At 38.7% G+C, this 19,626-nt stretch overlaps 1 protein-coding gene across 47 annotated transcripts in view; it reads right to left on the reverse strand.

The window, feature by feature from the left end:
- Positions 1 to 19,626, reverse strand: part of RIMS1 (regulating synaptic membrane exocytosis 1) — a 411,771-nt gene that overhangs the window by 40,685 nt on the left and 351,460 nt on the right. For 32 of the 47 annotated variants that reach the window (XM_059701185.1, XM_059701187.1, XM_059701184.1 and 29 more), the window contains one exon: positions 15,194 to 15,429. The exons of the other annotated variants lie outside the window; for them this stretch is intronic. In XM_059701185.1, coding sequence (XP_059557168.1) covers positions 15,194 to 15,429 — 236 coding nt within the window. The remainder of the gene's footprint in view (positions 1 to 15,193; positions 15,430 to 19,626) is intronic. 47 annotated transcript variants of the gene reach the window in all.

Raw genomic sequence — 19,626 nt, forward strand, 5'->3', positions numbered from 1 at the left:
TTCTTTTGATAACCCCCTCCCTCCATGCTCAGAAAGCAGTGACATGGTGCAGAGAAAAAACATTACCGTTCTGAATATAACTTCTAACTTTGCAAGAAGATAGTATAATTTGAGGCATGACCCGGTCTCCCTACACTCCCTTCCCCGCAGAAAAACCTAGCAGAATGTACTAAACTCACAGATGCTCGGCAAACTCATTTTTATTAAAGCGACAAGTAGTAAAATGTTACTGTGTTTGAGCCTTTGCACACTTTGAGATAGCATTAGCTCAAATAGTTCATCAAATTGTTGGGGTGTCGCTACAGTATCATGGTCCCCAAGTCAGACAGCTGGCTGGCAGTGTATTTCACTGGCCCACTTCAAGGACATGCTCCACTTAAGAGCACAGCTGGTGCAGCCCATTTGCCAGCTCTGCTCTCTTGAGCGTGAGCTTGGCAAGTTACTTTAGCTCCCTCTGTTTCCCTCCCCTGACAGGTAAACAGGACTAATAATAAAGTAAAGCGTATAACTGAAGGAGCAAAGGCAGTGGTGTGCTTTAGCTTAGTCTTAGTATGTGAAATTATGCAAATATACATTTTATAGCTTTCTCCCTATAAAGGGAAACGGAATCCAAATTAAATCCTTTTCTAGTTATATAAACATCTATAGAAATGACAAAATGCTAAACACTGACAATGGATATTCTGGATATTTTATAGATAATTATATTCTTAACAATTAACAGGATTTTAATCCTACCCAGACCATGTAGTATAGTAGCCAATAACTATCTTAGTCTATGCACATGCTGCTCTAACAAAAATAACATAACTTAGGTGCCTTATAAGCAATGAACATTTATTTCTCACAGTTCTGGAGGCTGGAAAGTCTAAGATCACAGCACTGAAAGACCTGGTGTCTGGTGAGAGGGCCCACTCCCTTGTAGGCGGCTGTCTTTGGCAGTAATCTCACATGAAGAAAGGGGGTGCTAGCTCTCTGGGGTCTGTTCTATAAGGACACTAATCTTCATGAGGGCTCTACCCTTGTGACCTAATCACCTTCCAACGGCCTCACATCCCAATACCACCCTATTGGACATTAGGTTTCAACATATGAATATTAGGGTGAGACAAATATTCACTCCATAGCACAAAAATTCAAATAGTCAAGTGCTCTCTGCCACTCCCTAGCTGTGTGACTTTGAGCAAGCGACTTAACTTCTTTCAGCCTTTGTTTTTCCCTTGTAAATCCAGAGATACTCACCAGACTATGTAATAAACTCTTAGCAACCTCGCAGGATTATTGAGAGAATTAAATGTGAAAATGCACATAAGTGTTTTACACAAAGCCAGTCACATACTACAGGCTGATCATGTTTTGGCCATTCTTATTGGCAACTGATAGCCACTTTGATAAGTATCTATGGGATGAATGAAATATTTGGCATCACATAAACATCCCTGCCCATGCTGAGCGGGAATAAAAGCAGCAGCCACTGAAGTTCAGTGGCAAACAATCATTCGTTTGAGGCACTACAGACCTAAAGAATTAAAGGTAGAAAAAAAAAAGTAAAGCTTCAAACAAAAATAATGGCTTATTTTTACCTTGGGGAAGTGTGCAGAACGTAACGAAGAATGAACCATCAATGTTAGCATGGTATACTACAAAAGCAGATTCTTTTGAAAATGAAAAGTTTAGGCCATATGTGTGTAAAATTCAAGATATTTATGCTTCTTTCAATTATATTTAATTCTCACGTGGAAAGAAAGAAAAGTTAAGAGCGTATTAACTTCTATAGAAACTTCGAGGATAAAGAGCACATACTTATATGTAACTTTAAAACTCTTTTATTTTTTTCAGGAATCCTTCCTCAATGCCTCCCTAACCTTTCCTAATATATCAGGCTCTTATAGCTTTGAATAAGTTGGCACTGATGAGATGGTAAACATGAAAGGCTTTGTAAATGGTAATGTTCGGTAAAAGTAGGGTAGCCCTCTGGCTGCAGATACACTGCTTGCGTAGTAAATGAACTTGTAAACAACTGGAGGACAAGGAAAATGCTTTCTATTTCTTGTGTCCCACGAAGAACACTCAGTGCAGAGTTCCAAAGGGCGCAGGCTTTTCTCAGATGCCTTGCAAATGGTTATGCAACAGTGAAAACTATAAAAATATAAAAGCAGAACAAAAGAATACACAACTGGCATTACTTTGAATAACGCCACTAAGCCTTTTACAGAGTAAAAAGATGTTCACCAAATTGACAAATTGTGCTCTCGGGGCCAGAGAATCTAGGACGAGCTGACTGAGTTGCAAAAGCTGGCAGGGGTCTTGAGGAGACAGGCTTCTGCCTGCAGCACCAGCCTCAGGAGGAGGTCAACAGATTTCAGCTTTTACAAAGCACTTTAAGGCAGGCGCTCTCACCAAGGGACCCGTAAGTCAGACCACATATCTGTTGGAAATTAAAATCAATACTCGCAATGGCACGTAGAGCAAATTCAAGCATTTTTCTGGAAAAAAATGCTTGATCATCCTGGTGAATGCATTTAACACATTAAAACATTTGAATTCAGCCTTTGTCCTTCATGTTAACTGCATACAGAATATGGATCGATTGTCAAAATGAACTGCTTAATTTATTAAGGTGGATAGTTTTTCTCTACAAAAATAGAATGTTTGAGTCTTTAAAAGAGACAATAAAGAAAGGGCTTGAGAAGACATAATTATTATTAAGCATTAGAGAAAGCTGAAGACTAAACTAAAAGTAAATTCTCACTTTGAAGGTAAAAGTTTCCTGTTCACATTAGTCTTATCAGTAAGTCTCTGATATGTATATCAATTGGTATTTCTTTGTCAATGATTTGCTGAAGATCACATAATCTCCATGAAATTTTATGTACTCTTTCATATATATATATATATATATATATATATATATATATATATATATAATTGATTTATTTTTACAGAGAGGAAGGGAGAGGGATAGAGAATTAGAAACATCGATGAGAGAGAAACATCGATCAGCTGCCTCCTGCACACCCCCTACTGGGGATGTGCCCGCAACCAAGATACATACCCTTGACTGGAATCGAACTTGGGACCTTTCAGTCCGCAGGCTGACACTCTATCCATTGAGCCAAACTGGTTAGGGCTATGTACTCTTTCTTAAAGACATCTTCTCTTTCTTCCTTTCTTTTTAATTTTCATTTTTAAAAACAACTGAATAACTGTTTGGATAAATTTCCCAAGGTAGAAGTTTTAAATAGAAATTGGCATTTTTTGAGCAAGCAGGTTGAATCATCTACATTCAATTCATTATCACTTGAATTTATTCTCCTGTGCATTTTTAATCAATAAACTTTATTCCCTAGACCCTCCCTCTATGTTCAGTTTCTATAATGCAGATAGATCAAAGATTCTTATACTTTCAAATTCAAAGTGATCAAAATGGTAAATTAAGATGTTTATTGATTTGCTTATATTTTCCAATCAACATACTTCTATTTCACTAGATAATAGCAAAGTGTTTCAATGCAACTATATGTTATTACAAATATGAATTTATTTAGTTATTTATTACTACAGTATATGTTTATTACAAATATAAATTTATGTATTTAAAACTCTTTTTCATTTGAAACTTTCCTAAATATAAGATTATTTACTATTTGATGAATTGTCGGAAGTTTTTTTAGTTTTAAATCAATAGCTAATAAAATGTGATATTTCTATTTACAAAAACATCCCAGAGTACTGAGTTTGAATCTGATATGCTAACTGCTAATTCTCCTGTAGTCCAAGAACATAAGTTTATTTAAGCCTCAGTAAAACCGTGAATGTGTGCCACATTCTTTAGTCATAAGAAAAGAATCCTTTACAACGTAAATGAGCTTGTAATAAGTATCACAATGTACTGGCCTGACATCAGAAGTTCTATTTTCAACATAGGAATTCACTAGCTGACTTAGAAAGCAGCTAGTTAGATCCATTTTGCACAGGGATCCTCTATCCCTATCCCCAACAAAATACAGATTTCCAAAAAACCTGGATAGTTTTGTATTTTTTAACCTTTGTATTTCCACAAGGTTAATAGGCAGACTTTTATTAAATGAAATGATATATGTAAGAGGGTGTTGGAATCTGTAATATCTTAATCATTATCAATGCGAATTTTTATCTTTTAGTAATTTTCTAATAAAATGTTACTTTACATTTTTTTCTGTAATGGTAAAGAAGTTACTACCACAACAATTCATTTAAATAACAATTATCTATTGTTTACAGACAGAAGGGCTAAAACTTAAAAGCAAAAAGGTGGAATTACCCAGTAAAATGTATCCAGATCGATGTTTATGTGCCTTTGAAGTTATATGTAAGCAAAAAAGGAAAAGGGGAGGTAGAAAAGTAATAAAAAATAACTTATACCTGTTAAAGGTAAAAAAAGTGTAGCTTTCCTAAAAATAAAGAAACTCAGAAGAAAAACTGCCTTTTAAATTTACCCACTAAGAACAGCATGTCACAATACTAACTGAAATACCACAATATATTCAATTGATTATCATCCGAGCAAGCATCCTACTCACCCATCCAATAGACTTTCCTCAGGGTTCTTCTGCAGTGAAGGCACTGTGCTGTGCAAGACCAAAAAGTACCTGCTGCTTGATTACTGCTCTTGAGTAACTTTGAAGTTTGTCTTGTGACAAGAACTCAACAGATATTTATGGGCTAGAGAAGTACTTAAACAGCATTGCATGAGAACCAAAAAAGTCTTCCAGGAGTTCAGAGAGTCACTGTTGGCCCTGACAGGAAGCTGGAATTTGGATAGGGCTTAAACAAAGAAAAGAACTTTGACAGGCAAGATGACAGATGAAGGACTTGCCAGGTGGAGGGTTTAGCATCTGTAAAGGTGCAAAGAAGGAAGGTTTAAGTGTCCTGTGAACTCAAGGAAAGTAGGTCTAGCTGGATCAATGCCAGAAATGAAGTTGTGCACATGAGAGATGGTAAATAAACAAGAATTGTTTATTCATGTAAAAAAAGTAGACATTTTTAACCAATACTTTTCTATCATACACATCTTATTGGTTTCACATCTGCAAAATACATGTGACCTGAAGCATAAGGTAAATGTCATCCAAATTAAATTCATGCCCATGGACTTTCTGTGACCTTAGCAAGAAGTCTGGGGACACTGGATGGGCAAACTTCAGATAGAAGTGTGAGGAGGACTGAGGGAGTGGCTTGTAAAAAAAGAGACAAAATGCATAAACTCCCATTCATTCAAGAATATCTTTGTGTGCCTAAACAGTGGTATTGTGTTAAGTGATTACCACTTAAATCACAGACACAGTCCCTAAGATCCCAACTGGGAAAATTAGGTTTGAGGGAAGCGCTTTTACTACTTTATCGAAGCAGCTAGGTCCGGAATCAAGTTTTAGGGCAAAGTCCCAGGTCTCAGGTATCTTATCTTTGGGGGGCATAAGCCTTCATTCTGGAGAATCATTGTGTCTAATGAGGTATGATATGGTGCATGGTATGAATGTAAACACTACAACAAGAAGGGGAAAAATGGAAAGTCATGGTAGTAGCATAATTTAATTCCTGACTCTGAGAAACAGAGAATGTGTTTAGGGAACCATAAGAATGACCATTGAAGGCTCATGTCTCTGCTTTCTGCACTGCAGGCACTATGTACTTGGCCTAGACACAAAGTCATGAAATTTTCCCTTTAAAGGTCTAGACAGTAAATATTTTTGGCTTGTGAACCATAGGGTCTATGCCTTTGTAGCATGAAAGCAGGACAAATTAATGAGCATGGCTGTATTTCAACAAAATTGTATGTATAGACACCACAACTACATTTTATGTAATTTTCATGTGTCACAAAATATTATTCTTATTGTGATTTTTCCAACCATTTGAAAAATCATAGAAATTATCCTTAGCCCATAAAAAAAGGCTTTGAGCCAGAGTTTGCTGGCCCCTGACTTAATATAGAGGATGGGTAACAGGGCAGAGGAAAGGAGAAAACCTGGATCACTCTTCTGCAGATAATTCCTAATTTGGGATGAACATACTTTGAGTCCACAAACACTATTCAAGTGTATGCCCAACATGCTATATATGACCAAGTGCAACTTCCGAAGGCCAGGGCTGATGGTTCACCTGAGCTTCAAAAAGGGACTAGGGAAACCACGAGAACCACAGCACAGTGATTTAGAAGAACTCCAGAGTAAGATCTTAAGAATTTGTATTCTATTAACTAATTTACATCTAATGAGCAGATACAAATATTTGCTGGATTAACCTGCCCACTCAATGCCATTCATGATGTCAGTGATATCTGCTCTTTATCTACTACTCTTTTTTTTGGTTCCTTAGAATATTAAAATTGCTAATTATTATTATTATCATTGAACCCTTTCTATATACCAGGTACATTGCTAATATACTAACATAAATTTTCATTTAATCCTCACATCAGTCTTCTGAGGTAGGTATCGTTTATTTTTCCATTTTAGAGTTGGGAACATTGAGGCTCAAATGGGTCCTTAACTTTATTTTTTCTTCAGGAGTCTTCTAGATCCTCTTTCCTTATATTCTACACTTCCGTCCAAAGCAAATTCATTCACCCCAGTTGCCATTTATATGCTATGATTGCTTATGGTATTATCAATATTAATAAAACAAGTGCATAAATATCAGCTAATCATTCAGTGATTTTTTTTCACAGTGGATTTGCAATTAGTGATATTTCAGGAGTTTTACATGTCTTCTTTTTGCTTTTCTGGGTTTAAAAATTTGAAAACTGTAAGTAAAATAATAAATCACAGATTTTCAACCAGTGTGCTGCAGGAATTTTTAAAACATGCAATAATTGACTATTTAGTCATGGGCATTGACCTCTTTTCCCATAGGTTGTCAAATAAAAAAAAAATGACAACAGCCAATGCCCTGAATATATAGGTCATATACTACAATTGCATCTTATTGGTCATGTTGCAGAAAAAGAATGCCACATATGTTAATTCTTGGAACCAGAAATCCTCATATACAAGTATAGGAGCCCAATTAAAAAAATGTCATTTTGGAGCAAAAAGGTAAGGTAATTTACTATTATCATTATTCTTTTTGTAAATAAATCAAAATAATACCCCCCTTTTTTGCAGACTGGCAAAACATATAATTTTTGGCGTGCTGCAGAGTTTTAGTAATTAATTTATGTGTGCCATGAGATGAAGAAGGTTGAAAATCACTGCAGTAAATCAACAAAAAATATCTCAATATAAAACCACTCTGCATGCAATGAGAACGCACTGAAATTGGTCATCTGCTGTAAAAATAATCACAGAAGTTTCTTATTACATTTGAGTGAACCAAAATATTTTATAACACCCATTCTGAAATTGACCTCATGTTAAAAATTATCTTCGCACAGTTAACAATAATTAGCACCACATATAATTATTTCAGTACTTATTGTATTGTGCTTTAAAGGCACATAATTATTGTTAGTGTCCTTTCCTCATCCAAATCCTGAAATAAAATTAATTATAAAAATTAATTCCACTCAGGTATTTTTCCGGCCAAAGCAACCTAAAAGTATATCTACATATTAGCCAAACTCAAAATTTATAGGTTAGAACAAGAAAAAGGACAAAAATAGAGCAGCTGGTGTATGTTTGAAAATACTAATCCTTATTAGGGCATCTCTCAGAAGATGAGTTACTATAGCCGCATTGAATCTCTATTAACAGTAGTGAATTCCTAAGCCAGACAGCACCAGTAAATAAAGGAACCCATGCTTACATTCATTTGATGGTTTTGCAGACTTGAGAATCATTTTTGGCACCATGATTTTGTGTCCAGGAAAACAAAGAACATGAAACATTACGTTCCTCAGAATGTTTTCTTGTGCTATTAAATGAATCAAATAAATGAGGCACAGAGAAGGAATTTAGACTTCAGCAAGGTAGTTTTCACAGTAGTTTTCAGTTTCTGAAACTTCTGGAAGGGCACGGATTTTTTGCTTAGATTTAATCAGCAGAGCCAAGAACACTTTTCCTAGAGTATTCAGAGACCACCCTAGATTTCCAACCTACCACTTATTTTTGTAAAGGAGAAAGAAGGCAGAGTTTCTTCACAAAGCAGCACTGGACTCAAAATACAGAGAATGTTTTGGTAAACTGAATTGCTTGTCAGGAGAAAAAAATAAGTCCTAGGGAAAATGTAAGACACTCATTTTCCAAGGTAAAGAAAGTACGAGGTCCAAGCTGATTTATTTTATGATTTGCTGTGTCTATATGACTTTTGGGAGGAAAATGAAAATAAAAGATTAGCAGAGGAAATTTAATATCTTGAAAATGTTCTTGGCATGCATATTGTCCAACGTGCATTTTAAAACAATTTCAATGTGCACTGAAATCAGCTTATCCAAGCACTACCCCTTTGGATGAGTGGTGCAGTATAGTTTTATCAGTGTGCAGTATTCTTTCCTTGACAGTGGAATAAGGGCAATCTTGTTAGTTTCTCCCTATGATTTTTATCTTGAGAAGTTAGTGATATGCTTTGGAAGTTCATTAACTCTTATTAAGCGAGTGTGAAGTCAAGTAGCCACAAATCTCCCAAAACTTCTTGGAATACTTATATTTTTGCCTATATTATAATCTTCTTGGTGGCTAACGAACTCCATGTAGTTTTGAACTCTATTATGGACTTTCTGAAATGTTTCATTCATGTGACTATAATGAAAGAAGTGTTTGATTTAATTGAGATAAATTGCCAAGGCAAAAAAAAAAAAAAGTCTTTTAGACCCATATTCTGCGTGAGAATAAGAAAGAGATCTGCTCATTGCCATGAGAAGAGGTAATATCAATAGGTCTGAGAGAGACATAGAGAGCAGGAGACAGCTGTCGGGGATGGGACATTGAGGGCCTGGGTTGGGGCAGGTAATTGAACAAAAAAGCAGAACCCCCCCCCCCCCACAAAATCATGGACACTGTCAACAGCTTGGTGATTGCCAGGGGGTATACTCATTGATTTTAGAGAGAAGATGGGAGAGAGAGAAAAAAAAACCCACAGATGTGAAAGAGAAACATTGATTGGTTGCCTCTCATGCGTGCCCCAACTGGGGATGGAACCTGCAACCCAGGCAGGTGCCCCAACTGGAAATTAAATCCACAGCCCTTTGGTGTATGGGACCATGCTCCAACCAACGAAGCTGCCGAACCAGGGCTTTCCCCACTTCTTTTGGTAACATACATAAATGGCATGGGGACTTTATGTTTGGCATTTTGCTTTATATTTTCTCATTTAGTTCTTTGGTTCCTGTTTATTTCAGTTGTGAATGATTTCCTTCCACCAGGTATGATAATACTAATTCTGAAACACCCACTGTGGCTGGTATAGTACTGGAGATACAGTTATTCAATAATATTGGATAAAATAAATCAAGCAGTAGCCAGTATAAAAGCTGATCATTTACATTTACAGATGTTTTCATTTTTTTGTTGTTAAACCTCATATGAGGATATTTTTTCCATTGATTGTTAGAGTGGAAGAGGGTGGGGGGCGGAGAGAAAGAAACATTGATGGCTGAGTGACACATCGATTGGCTGCATCCTACAAGCACCCCAAGCGGGGGGGAGGGGGGATTGAATCTTTGAACCTGCAACCCAGGTTCGTGCCCTCCACTGGGAATTGAACCTGAGACCGTTTGGTGTGCAGGCCAATGTTCTGACCACTGAGCAATGCCAGCCAGGGTTATATACATGTTTTCTTCATAAAAGCTAAAAGTCCTCGTCAGAAATCATAGTCTCACATGAATAGTGCTTATATGGTCTATTCTGAGATGACCTGTCTCTTGTATTGAGAAAGGATATCCAATTAAAATTAAAGAAATCTTTCAAGTGATTTTAGGATTGATTTGCCATATCCCAGGGGAATAAGCATATATTTTCAACATTTAATCAATGTGTTGTTCCCTGTCTCCTGGGAAGTCCTTCCTGGTTTAGTTTTTAATGCTCACCTCTTCAAGGAAGCCTCTCAAGACTGCGTGAGAGTGGATCACACTCTTCTTTGGTTCACTCTGTACCACTTTGATGCTTAGATAATTGCCCTTTTTGAACTGAAATATTTCCTTATCATGTGCCTTATTATATTGTGATATCTTTGAGGGCAGGGATAATATCTAATTCAACCTTTTTAGTGCTCCTAGCTCTTAGCCAAGTGCCTGGCATGGTGACTATGGTGTACTAAACAACATAGTTGTGCAGTCATGTTTTTTGAAGCTTATTTTAAACTCCCCCTTTTAGCCCAGTGGTTAAGAGCATGGGCTCTGGCATCAGGAATCCTGGGTTTTAATTCTGCCCCAATCACTTGCAATGGGACCTTGGGCAAGTTACCTAATCCCTCTATGCCTCAGTTTCTTCAACTTCAAAATAGGAATAAAAATAATGGTACTTCATACATTTGTTGTGACTAATAACGAAGTGAAATTGTAAGTACACACACATGCATGTATATAACTTAAGAGTGCATGGAGAAAGCTCTTGAAATGTAAACTTATTTTTAGTTTTATTCAGTTAGATTCAATTTATTCATGTATACTTACCATTCTTACTAGATACTTATCATAATTGCCTTACACTTGTAGGTAATGACAAGGGTGTATTTAGGGATGACTCATCACAGATTTGTATACCCTTCTCAATAATGCCCTCATTTACAAGTGAGAAGGAGATTACCGCTGCAGGAATATCATATAGTCAGTCTGTGAGTGAGGGACCAGATCCTCACAGTACTTCAGGGTGGCCTTTAAACCTGCTTAAGGTACAATCTCCTTCACATTCTAAAGCATAGCCCTGAGTTTACCCGGAACTTCATCAATTACAATATATTCCTGGATCAGGAGCTCTTTCTTCATTTCCCCTTTCCTGAACTACTGCACTTTTCAATCTAATTCAGCTACTGTTTACTGAACAGGTATTTAGCCATGTGCTTATTGCTTGAAGGCATTTACCAGAGTAGCAGGAGAGTCGCTGTTTGGAAACTTGTCTGTTTATGTCATTCTCTTAGTTAAAAAATTTTTTGAAAAAGTGTTCCTACTTTCATTATGAATAAAAAGTGTGGTAAAGGTGATTTTAAAATATTCGTATTATTTATAATTGAAATATTCTATAAGAATATACATAAAATTAAAGAGCCCAGTAAATTGTGTGTGTGTATGTTTGTGTGTGTACTATGCTCTTCAATTTGTTAATTATACTTTAGTTGGTTTTGAACAAAGTCTCAAATATACTCCTTCAAGCAATCCTGTGGCTATAAAACAAAAGCAGAACAACTATGTGTTTTTTTTTTTAAATCTCTTATTCTAAAAAGAGGAGAGAGAATCTGTAACCAAGGGTGACAAGGTGGATCCCAAAGAGGCTCACTATACCAGAAGCCCTTAAGTGAAGTTTTTCTTTTGTATTAAACATTAGAGGCCCGGTGCACGAAATTTGTGCGGGGGGTGGGGGGGGTCCTCAGCCCAACCTGCACTCTCTCCAATCCGGGACCCCTTGGGAGGATGTCTGACTGCTGGTTTAGGCCCGATCCTGGGGATCGGGCCTAAACCAGCAGTCTGACATCCCTCTCACAATCCTGGACTGCTGGCTCCTAATTGCTCACCTGCCTGCCTGCCTGTCACCCCTAACTGCCCCCCCTGCTGGCCTGATCACTCCTCACTGCCTCTGCGTGTCAGCCTGATTGCCCCTAGCTGCCCCTCTTTCCGGCCTAGTTGCTCTTAACTTCCCCCCGCTGTCGACCAGGTCACCCCCAAATGCCCCCTCGCTGTTGGCCTGGTCGCTCCTAACTGGCCCTCCCTGCCAGCCTGGTCACCCCACACAGCCTGCTGTTCAGTCGTTTGGTCATCCCTCACTAAATCCCCTGCCGGCCTGGTCGTAGGCAGCCATCTTGTGAGGGTGTGAGGGTCAATTTGCATATCACCTCTTTATTGTATAAGATAATTAAACATTTAAATTAAACATGATATGTACATTCTATTCCATAGAATACATACCTTGTATTAATATAGAGGATGTGGCAAAAGTAGGCTTATAGTTGTGAGTACATGAAATGCAGTTTATCCTTGTATTATTATTTATTGTATTATTTTCCATAAGAACAACTATAAACCTACTTTTGCCCCACCCTGTATGTGTAATGCTGTTTTCCTCCTCTGAATCTTTGCTCAGTTGACACTATTAGAAAACATGTCTCATCTGTGCTCTTGGAGGGCCTCCTGAAAAGCCTCACCAGTTTGGAATTAATAGTTTTATTTTACAACAAGGACATTTAAGTCAGCTTGTCTAATGTTTCTTAGAATTGAATAAAAAATGATAGTTTGTTTTTCTGGGATGATGGGCCTGGGGAAGACAGAGTTTAGGAAAAAAAATTAAAAGAAAAGATTCTAAGGATTTGTAGCCATTAAAACAGTGGTGTTGTTGAAAGGAAGAGCTGAGTATTCAGATGTATGGGAATGCTGGCATGTTTACAGTGGGGCATCCAAGAGTAGCTTTCTATGGGACATTTCGATGAGGGAATATTTCTTGGGTGAGGAGGAATCTAAAAGTACAGATCTGATTGTCATATGTAGAAGCTGAAGCAATAGAAAATAAGATTTCTTAGAATGAGAAATTCTGAATGTCACTGAATCTTCAGTGGACAGAGGAAATAGAATCATTGGCAGAGGAAAAAAATCACTTGTAGAAGATAGAAGAGGGGAAAAACCAGGCCATTCACTGAAACAAAGAACAACGATAACAGAGTTTTGCCACCACTTGTAATTTACTTTAGAAGCATCAGAACAGGTTATCAAATAAAAGGGAACATTACGATGTAGGAAAAGAAACATAAAATTTTATTATGTGGAGAGTTCACAGGAGGACATGAATCCAACCCACCCATTATATTAGCAAACTCATCTATACTAATAAAAGCCTATGTGGTCATCATGCCCTCGCGCCGTGATGCCCTCACGCCATAACAATCCATCACCAGGAGGCTGCATGTGCAGCGAGCGTTTGTACATGAGTGAGTGGGGTTGCGTGCAAGCGGAGCCGTGGAGGCGGGTCCCGGTGGGTCCCGGTGGCTCCAGCTCTGCGCAGCAAGGCCGAGGGTTCCCTGGCGAGGGGTCCCGTGGCTCCGGCCTACCTCTTTGGGGCAATCCATTGAGGAGCCCCACATGGGTGGGCGGGGCCTACCTCTTTCGGGAGATAGATTGCAGAGTTCCCGCACTGTGAGAGGGCACAGGCCAGCCTGGGGAACCCGCCCTCCCAAGTGCACAATTTTGTGCACCAGACCTCTAGTATAATAATAAAAAGGAAAAGAGTCCTAGAAAGATAAAGTCAAAGTTTGCTCACTGAGTTACTTTGGAACAGAACTATTTTGTTATCTTGGCTTTGTAATCTAATGTCCTTTGTGCTCCCGTATATTGCAACCCAGTCTCCTACTGCAGGCCAAGTATTCCAGGTAAATTACTGGCAATAAAACTTTTGGGAAGGTAGGTATTTGCAATTCAACAATGAACGTAGCTGGAATAAGATTTAAATTCATAAAGCAAAAGGGCTGTGTTTCCATGGCGATCCTTTGAATTTGTTACTTAAAAGCTGTGCCACAGGTATGGCTCCTATCTAAACATATTGCTGTGTTTTATTCTAAGAAAATATAATGGTACTCGATTAGTAACTGATAGAGGGGGAACTGACTACAGAAGAAGAATAAAAAGAGAAAGACTGTGGAAAGTTGGAGGGAGAAGATAAGCCATCTCCTAAACCTTCAGCTTCTCACACAGGAAACATGGTTTCCTAAAATGACCACAGAACATTTCCATTTCATATACGTGATGGAGGACTTGGAAATTTGGTGGTAAAAGGCTCATCCACAGTCCACACTGTAAAGCATCATTACATCAAACCATCTCAACCAAGAAGCGCCACCATAAAAAAGAAAGCAAAACAAGGAAGAATGCCTCCTACTCCTAAGGAAGAATCCTGACCCTAAAGAAGATAAATGATTCCCCTTCACCATAAACAGTTAGCTCATCTTAGTGGGCTGACACAGAGGCAGGTCTGTCACAGAGATGCTAGCTAATTTAGCTTTGTCTAAAACTATGGTTTTCAGAAAGACAAAACCTCTGTTTAGATGAGTAGGTGTATTATTAGTTCAATTTTTGAATGGCTCAAACTTTCCTATCTCCAATTTGTGTGTGAATCTATCCAGTAGCATGGATAATTTTAAACAAGTACTTTCCAGGGTGCTAAGTCAAGCACAAAAAGGATTCATGAAAGTTTTTCCGTATAAGTAAACTTTGTGGACAACACTTTTGCTGTTAAGGAACAAAAAATGGTACCGATGTTTATAACAGGAGAGACAGGTGCTGAGAATTGAAATCAGTTCAATATTTATCTTACCTTTCGTTTTCCATAGTACTGACTGAGCATAGCAATGAATTGTTAGTATGTCTAACCAAATGTTATATAATCTTAGGCAGTTTTTTCTATTTTATAATACAGAAATAACCATCTTCCTGTTTACTTTTTTTTCCTAAATACCTTGAGGACAGAAAGCTTTTACGATTTATAAGCAGTAGAAAAACATTTGAAACTCAATTTGTATTAAAACATTATTCTTTGCACAAATCCGCTGACCCATTTTTCTAAAGTAAAGATAACTGCAGGGTTTTCACTTGCATTGAAAATTTAACAATTACAGTTCAATGTTTATGTTCATACAGTGCCATAAAAACTGTATTTCAAGTTGCACAACTGACCTTCTTTTCTATAAAAATATAGATAGGGCCTAAATGATGAGTAATTGTATTGCGGAACATTTTGAAAAGGAAAATCCTGTTGCTTTTCTTGCATATAAATCAATTTGGATCTTAAACACTTCTTTGCATTTCCTTGCATATTTATAAACAGGACCTTAACTTTCCTTTAATTTAAAGAAACATATCTGACCACATGACAGGTTGACAATTATACTCGCTTAGACAACTGTATAGGAAAAAACAAACAAAACACACACATGTAACAGATTTCCAGAGACAGAAAAAGAAACTTCCTTTGCAAAGAAGAATCACTACACTCTACGAGCCCATCGCGGTCCACAGCACGAAGGTCCATTCTGGTCTCTCCAGCAGGACCTGAGGCGCTTAAGCTGCACCCGCTTCACTCACCCGTTTGGCTCAGCTGGGACGCGCTTCTGCTCCGTCGGGACACTATGGCGACCACCTTGGCGCTCAGGCTGGACCTCCGTTTCTTCCCACCTGCTCCTACGGTCCCCACCGCTGTGTCCGACTGGCTGCCATCATTATGCTCCAGTGTGTACATCTCTCCACTCACACTGGTGCTCTTCGTGATGGCTCTTCCTGAAGTCCCCATCCGTCTGCCTTGCATTTTAGGGGTAAATGAACTATATTTACAAAGTAAAAACATATATGCATCCATAAATTACAGGTCAGCATTATCGAAACTCTAAATCTAATTTATTTTGAAATAATCCAGGCACATTTTTAGGGGCCAAGCCAGTTGAACAGTAATCCTACAGCTAGGCATCCTTTAAGATCACATCACTGCCCCCAAATATTTACTAAATGTAGCTTAAAACAGTATAACAGAAGAAGCTATAAACTTTTCAAAAGAGAGGACAAAGAAATGCAACCATAGTATCTATGCTAGGTAAATGCTACTGACCAATTTTGTAAATAGTTGCTATTTATTTTCAGTTAATACTATTTACTATTAACTATTTAAATCAACCCAGCACGTTTTTATACATTGCTGAGGAAAAAATTTTGTTAAAAATGGACACTGAATTTGCCACATGACAAGGTTTAAAAAATGAAAATAGTATCTGTTCTAGTTTTTCTTTGGGATTCCAACGAGCAGAATCTCTTTGCTAGTTGAGGCTTAATGAGTCCAGGAAAGACTGCAAACGAGGCAAAACATTGCATTTCCCTTTTCATTCCTTGTCCCCTGATGCTCCATCTCCTCCACACAAACTTCATCTCATTTTTCGATTTTCCACATGCTCAAATCCACATGCTCTAGGCTGAGACTTTCCTTTTTGTTGTTCTTTTCTTTCAAACTTTAATTGTCTATGTCCCCAGTCTGTACTAGTTTATTTGAATTATATTACTGTACTTTTCTCCCAGATGAATAAATTATGGTTGAGAATTTCAGGAACCATGGAAGGTTAGTGGGAAAAATAAACAAAAAATCCTCTCTACCTGCCAAAGTTAATGTATGCTTCTGAGTTGGAGAGAGGTAAGGCAGCAAAGTGGGGAGCCAAGGATGTTAGGATACTTTGAACCTTACAGATTAATGTTGCATCTGCAGCGCTTACTCATCTAGCCTGGCCTTTTTGGTTCAATAAAGAGGGAGGGGGGTAAGAGATCAACCAAAGGACTTGTATGTATGCATATAAGCATAACCAATGGACATAAGACACTGGGGGATAGGGGAGGCTAGGGGACTGTCAAGGGCGGGGGGGGGGGGGAAGGACACATATGTAATACCCTTTGTAATACTTTAAGCAATAAAAAAAACAAAAAACAAACAAAAAACAACAACAACAACAAAAAAGACCTCGCTTGATATATTTGAAAGGACCCCTCTTAATTTTATGCTATCTCAAAATATTTTCAAACATTGGTTTACACAACCCTTGCCCACCATATCAATTTTTTATTTCCTGACTTGATCAATAAAACAAATCATAATGTAATGTAACATTTTCACAGAGATACAATTTAATAGGTTGAAATAAATACTAATGTGATTAGAAATGATAAAACAAAGTTTTATCTTGGGATCATGTAACATATTTGTGGTCACATATATAATGAGTGTTTAAGTAGAAAGAGAAATTGGTGTGGGCTGAGTTCAGAAAGGTGGAAGGGCAATACTACTGTGAAATGTACAATGTTCTTTAGGTTATAGAGAAGCTTACAAGTAGAGAAAAATGTCTCCTATAATATTTATATCATGAACATTTATTCAAAACAAGGTAGGAAGAATAAAAAATTTATATGGATATTTAACCATAGCAGTGAAATGTTCTGCAATGTTGACAAGTAAAAATCCTGAACAACAAAAAAGGGAAATCTCTGTATAGTAAGAGATTACCATTCTTAGGGGGAGTGGGGAGGGAGTTGAATTAAGAAGTTATATTAAAATAATTTTGTGAATAAACAAGATACATTTTTTCCCCTCAAAAAATAAAAAACTTTGTTTAAAAGAATTCTTATATGATCCAAGGACAGTACAGATGCAATCAAATAAATAATTTGTACACAGAAACATAAAAATATTTTGGGCATAAAAATAAAACATAAAAACATTTTAAATAAAATATTTAGTTAAAAATTTTAGAAGGAAATAATGCTTGACAGTGTATTAAAAATGAGGGTGAATCTCTTCGCAGTGAGTTGACAAATTATTATAATTTCATATTATTACACTAGAGGCCCCGTGCACGGATTCGTGCACCGGTGGTGTCTGTTTGCCTGGCCTGTGCCCTCTCACAATCTGGGACCCCTCGGGGGATGTTGGACTGCTGGTTTCGGCCCAAACCCCACAGGACAGGCCAAGGGACCTGACTGCATATAAGATCTTTGGTAAATCTCTTCCCTCCCTCCCCCTACCCTCTTTCCCTCTGAGATTCATCAGTCTGTTCCATGTTTCCATGCTTGTGTGTTGAGCAGTGGTTCTCAACTTGTGGGTCGCGACCATGAGAAAACACATATAGCATATCAGATGTTTACATTATGATTCATAACAGTAGCAAAATTACAGTTATGAAGTAGCAATGAAAATAATTTTATGGTTGGGGGTCACCACAACATGAGGAACTGTATTAAAGGGTTGCAGCATTAAGAAGGTTTAGAACCACTGGTTGAGTGTCAGCCCCCTGGTGGTCAGTGCATGTCATAGTTACTGGTGAAACAGTCACTTAGGCTTTTATATATATATATATATATATATATATATATATATATATATATATATATATATATATATATATATAGAGGCCCAGTGCACAAAAATTTGTGCACTCGGGGGGGGAGGGGGAATCCTTCAGCCCGGCCTGTGCCCTCTTGCAGTCTGGGACCCCTCAGGGGATGACCACCTGCTGGCTTAGGCCCGCTCCCCGGAGGATTGGGCCTAAGATGGCAATCAGACATCCCTCTGGCAGCCCAGCAGCCCTCGGGGGATGTCCACTTGCCAGCAGGGAGCAGGCCTAAACTGAAGTCGGACATCCTTAGCGCTGCTGAGGAGGCAGGAGAGGCTCCCACCACCACCACTGTACTGGCAGCCATCAGCCTGGCTTGTGGCTGAGCAGAGCTCCTCCCATGTGAGAGTGCCCTGACCACCAGGGGGCAGCTTCTGCATTGAGCGTCTGCCCCCTGGTGGTCAGTGTGTGTCATAGTGACCAGTCATTCCCAGTCCTTCTGCTGTTAGGGTCAGTTTGCATATTACCCTTTTACTATATAGGATAGAGGCCTGGTACATGGGTGGGGGCCAGCTGGTTTGCCCTGAAGGGTGTCCCGGATCAGGGTGGGGGTCCCGCTTGGGTGCCTGGCTAGCCTGGATGAGGGGATGATGGCTGTTTGCAGCTGGTCGCACCCCCTTCAGGGTTGGGGTCCCCACTGGGGTGCCTGGCCAGTCTGGGTGAGGGGCTGAGGGCCGTTTTCAGGCTGGAGGGTGACTGAAGCTCCCAACCTCTCCTTTTTTACTTTTTTCTTTTTTTATTCTGGGATTTATTTACCTTCTATGGCTGTCACTGGAGCTGAGAGCTGGCTTTAGCTCTGAGGCTCGGCTCCAGCTCTGAGACCTCAGCTACTGAAAGCAGGTATCTGGTTTGTTTGGCTTCTATAACTGAAACAGTGTTGCAGCTCCAGCTCTGAGGATGGCTGGCTAAAAGCAGGTTTCTGGGGTTTGTTTAGCTTCTATAATTGCAACATTGTTTCTTAGAGTGCAAGCTCAGAGCCCAGCAGTGGCAGGCAGGGAACCTTGGCTTCCTCTTTCACTGGAGCAAGCAAGCCTCCTGTTCGCTTCAGCTGCCTGGCTGCCGGCCGCCATCTTGGTTGGCAGTTAATTTGCATATCGCCCTGATTAGCCAATGGGAAGGGTAGCAAAGTTATGGTTAATTACCATGTTTGTCTATTATTAGATAGGATGGTAGTTTCCAAAGGGTACATTTCCATGAACTCTGACTAGTGCCAACTACCAGAATGTCAGTCAACCACATACCCCTCTAAAGAATACCAAGAAGATGCAGAATTCAAGAAGTAACCAAATACTATGGAGAACTTTGCCCATAAGAATGTTCTTTCCTAAGGCACTTTGATCATACCTCTTCAGAGAATTCTTGAGTCTGGATACTGTCACTTCCTCACTATCATTTTCAGTTGTAATATAACACCTCTTTATATGTGCCTACTCGAGTCATAAATTTATAGATCTATTTTGACCTGCCACTCCCATCAGCTTCGAGTCTCCCTTTCCAAGTTTCTCTCCACACCGTTAGGTCCCACCTAGGATTGAGTATCAGTTGCTGCTGTTTTTACTACTGCACCACACTGGACACATCTGCTGAATGGCTCTG

The sequence above is a fragment of the Myotis daubentonii genome, chromosome 6 (genome assembly GCF_963259705.1).
Source record: "Myotis daubentonii chromosome 6, mMyoDau2.1, whole genome shotgun sequence".
NCBI classification, from domain to species: Eukaryota; Metazoa; Chordata; class Mammalia; order Chiroptera; family Vespertilionidae; genus Myotis; species Myotis daubentonii.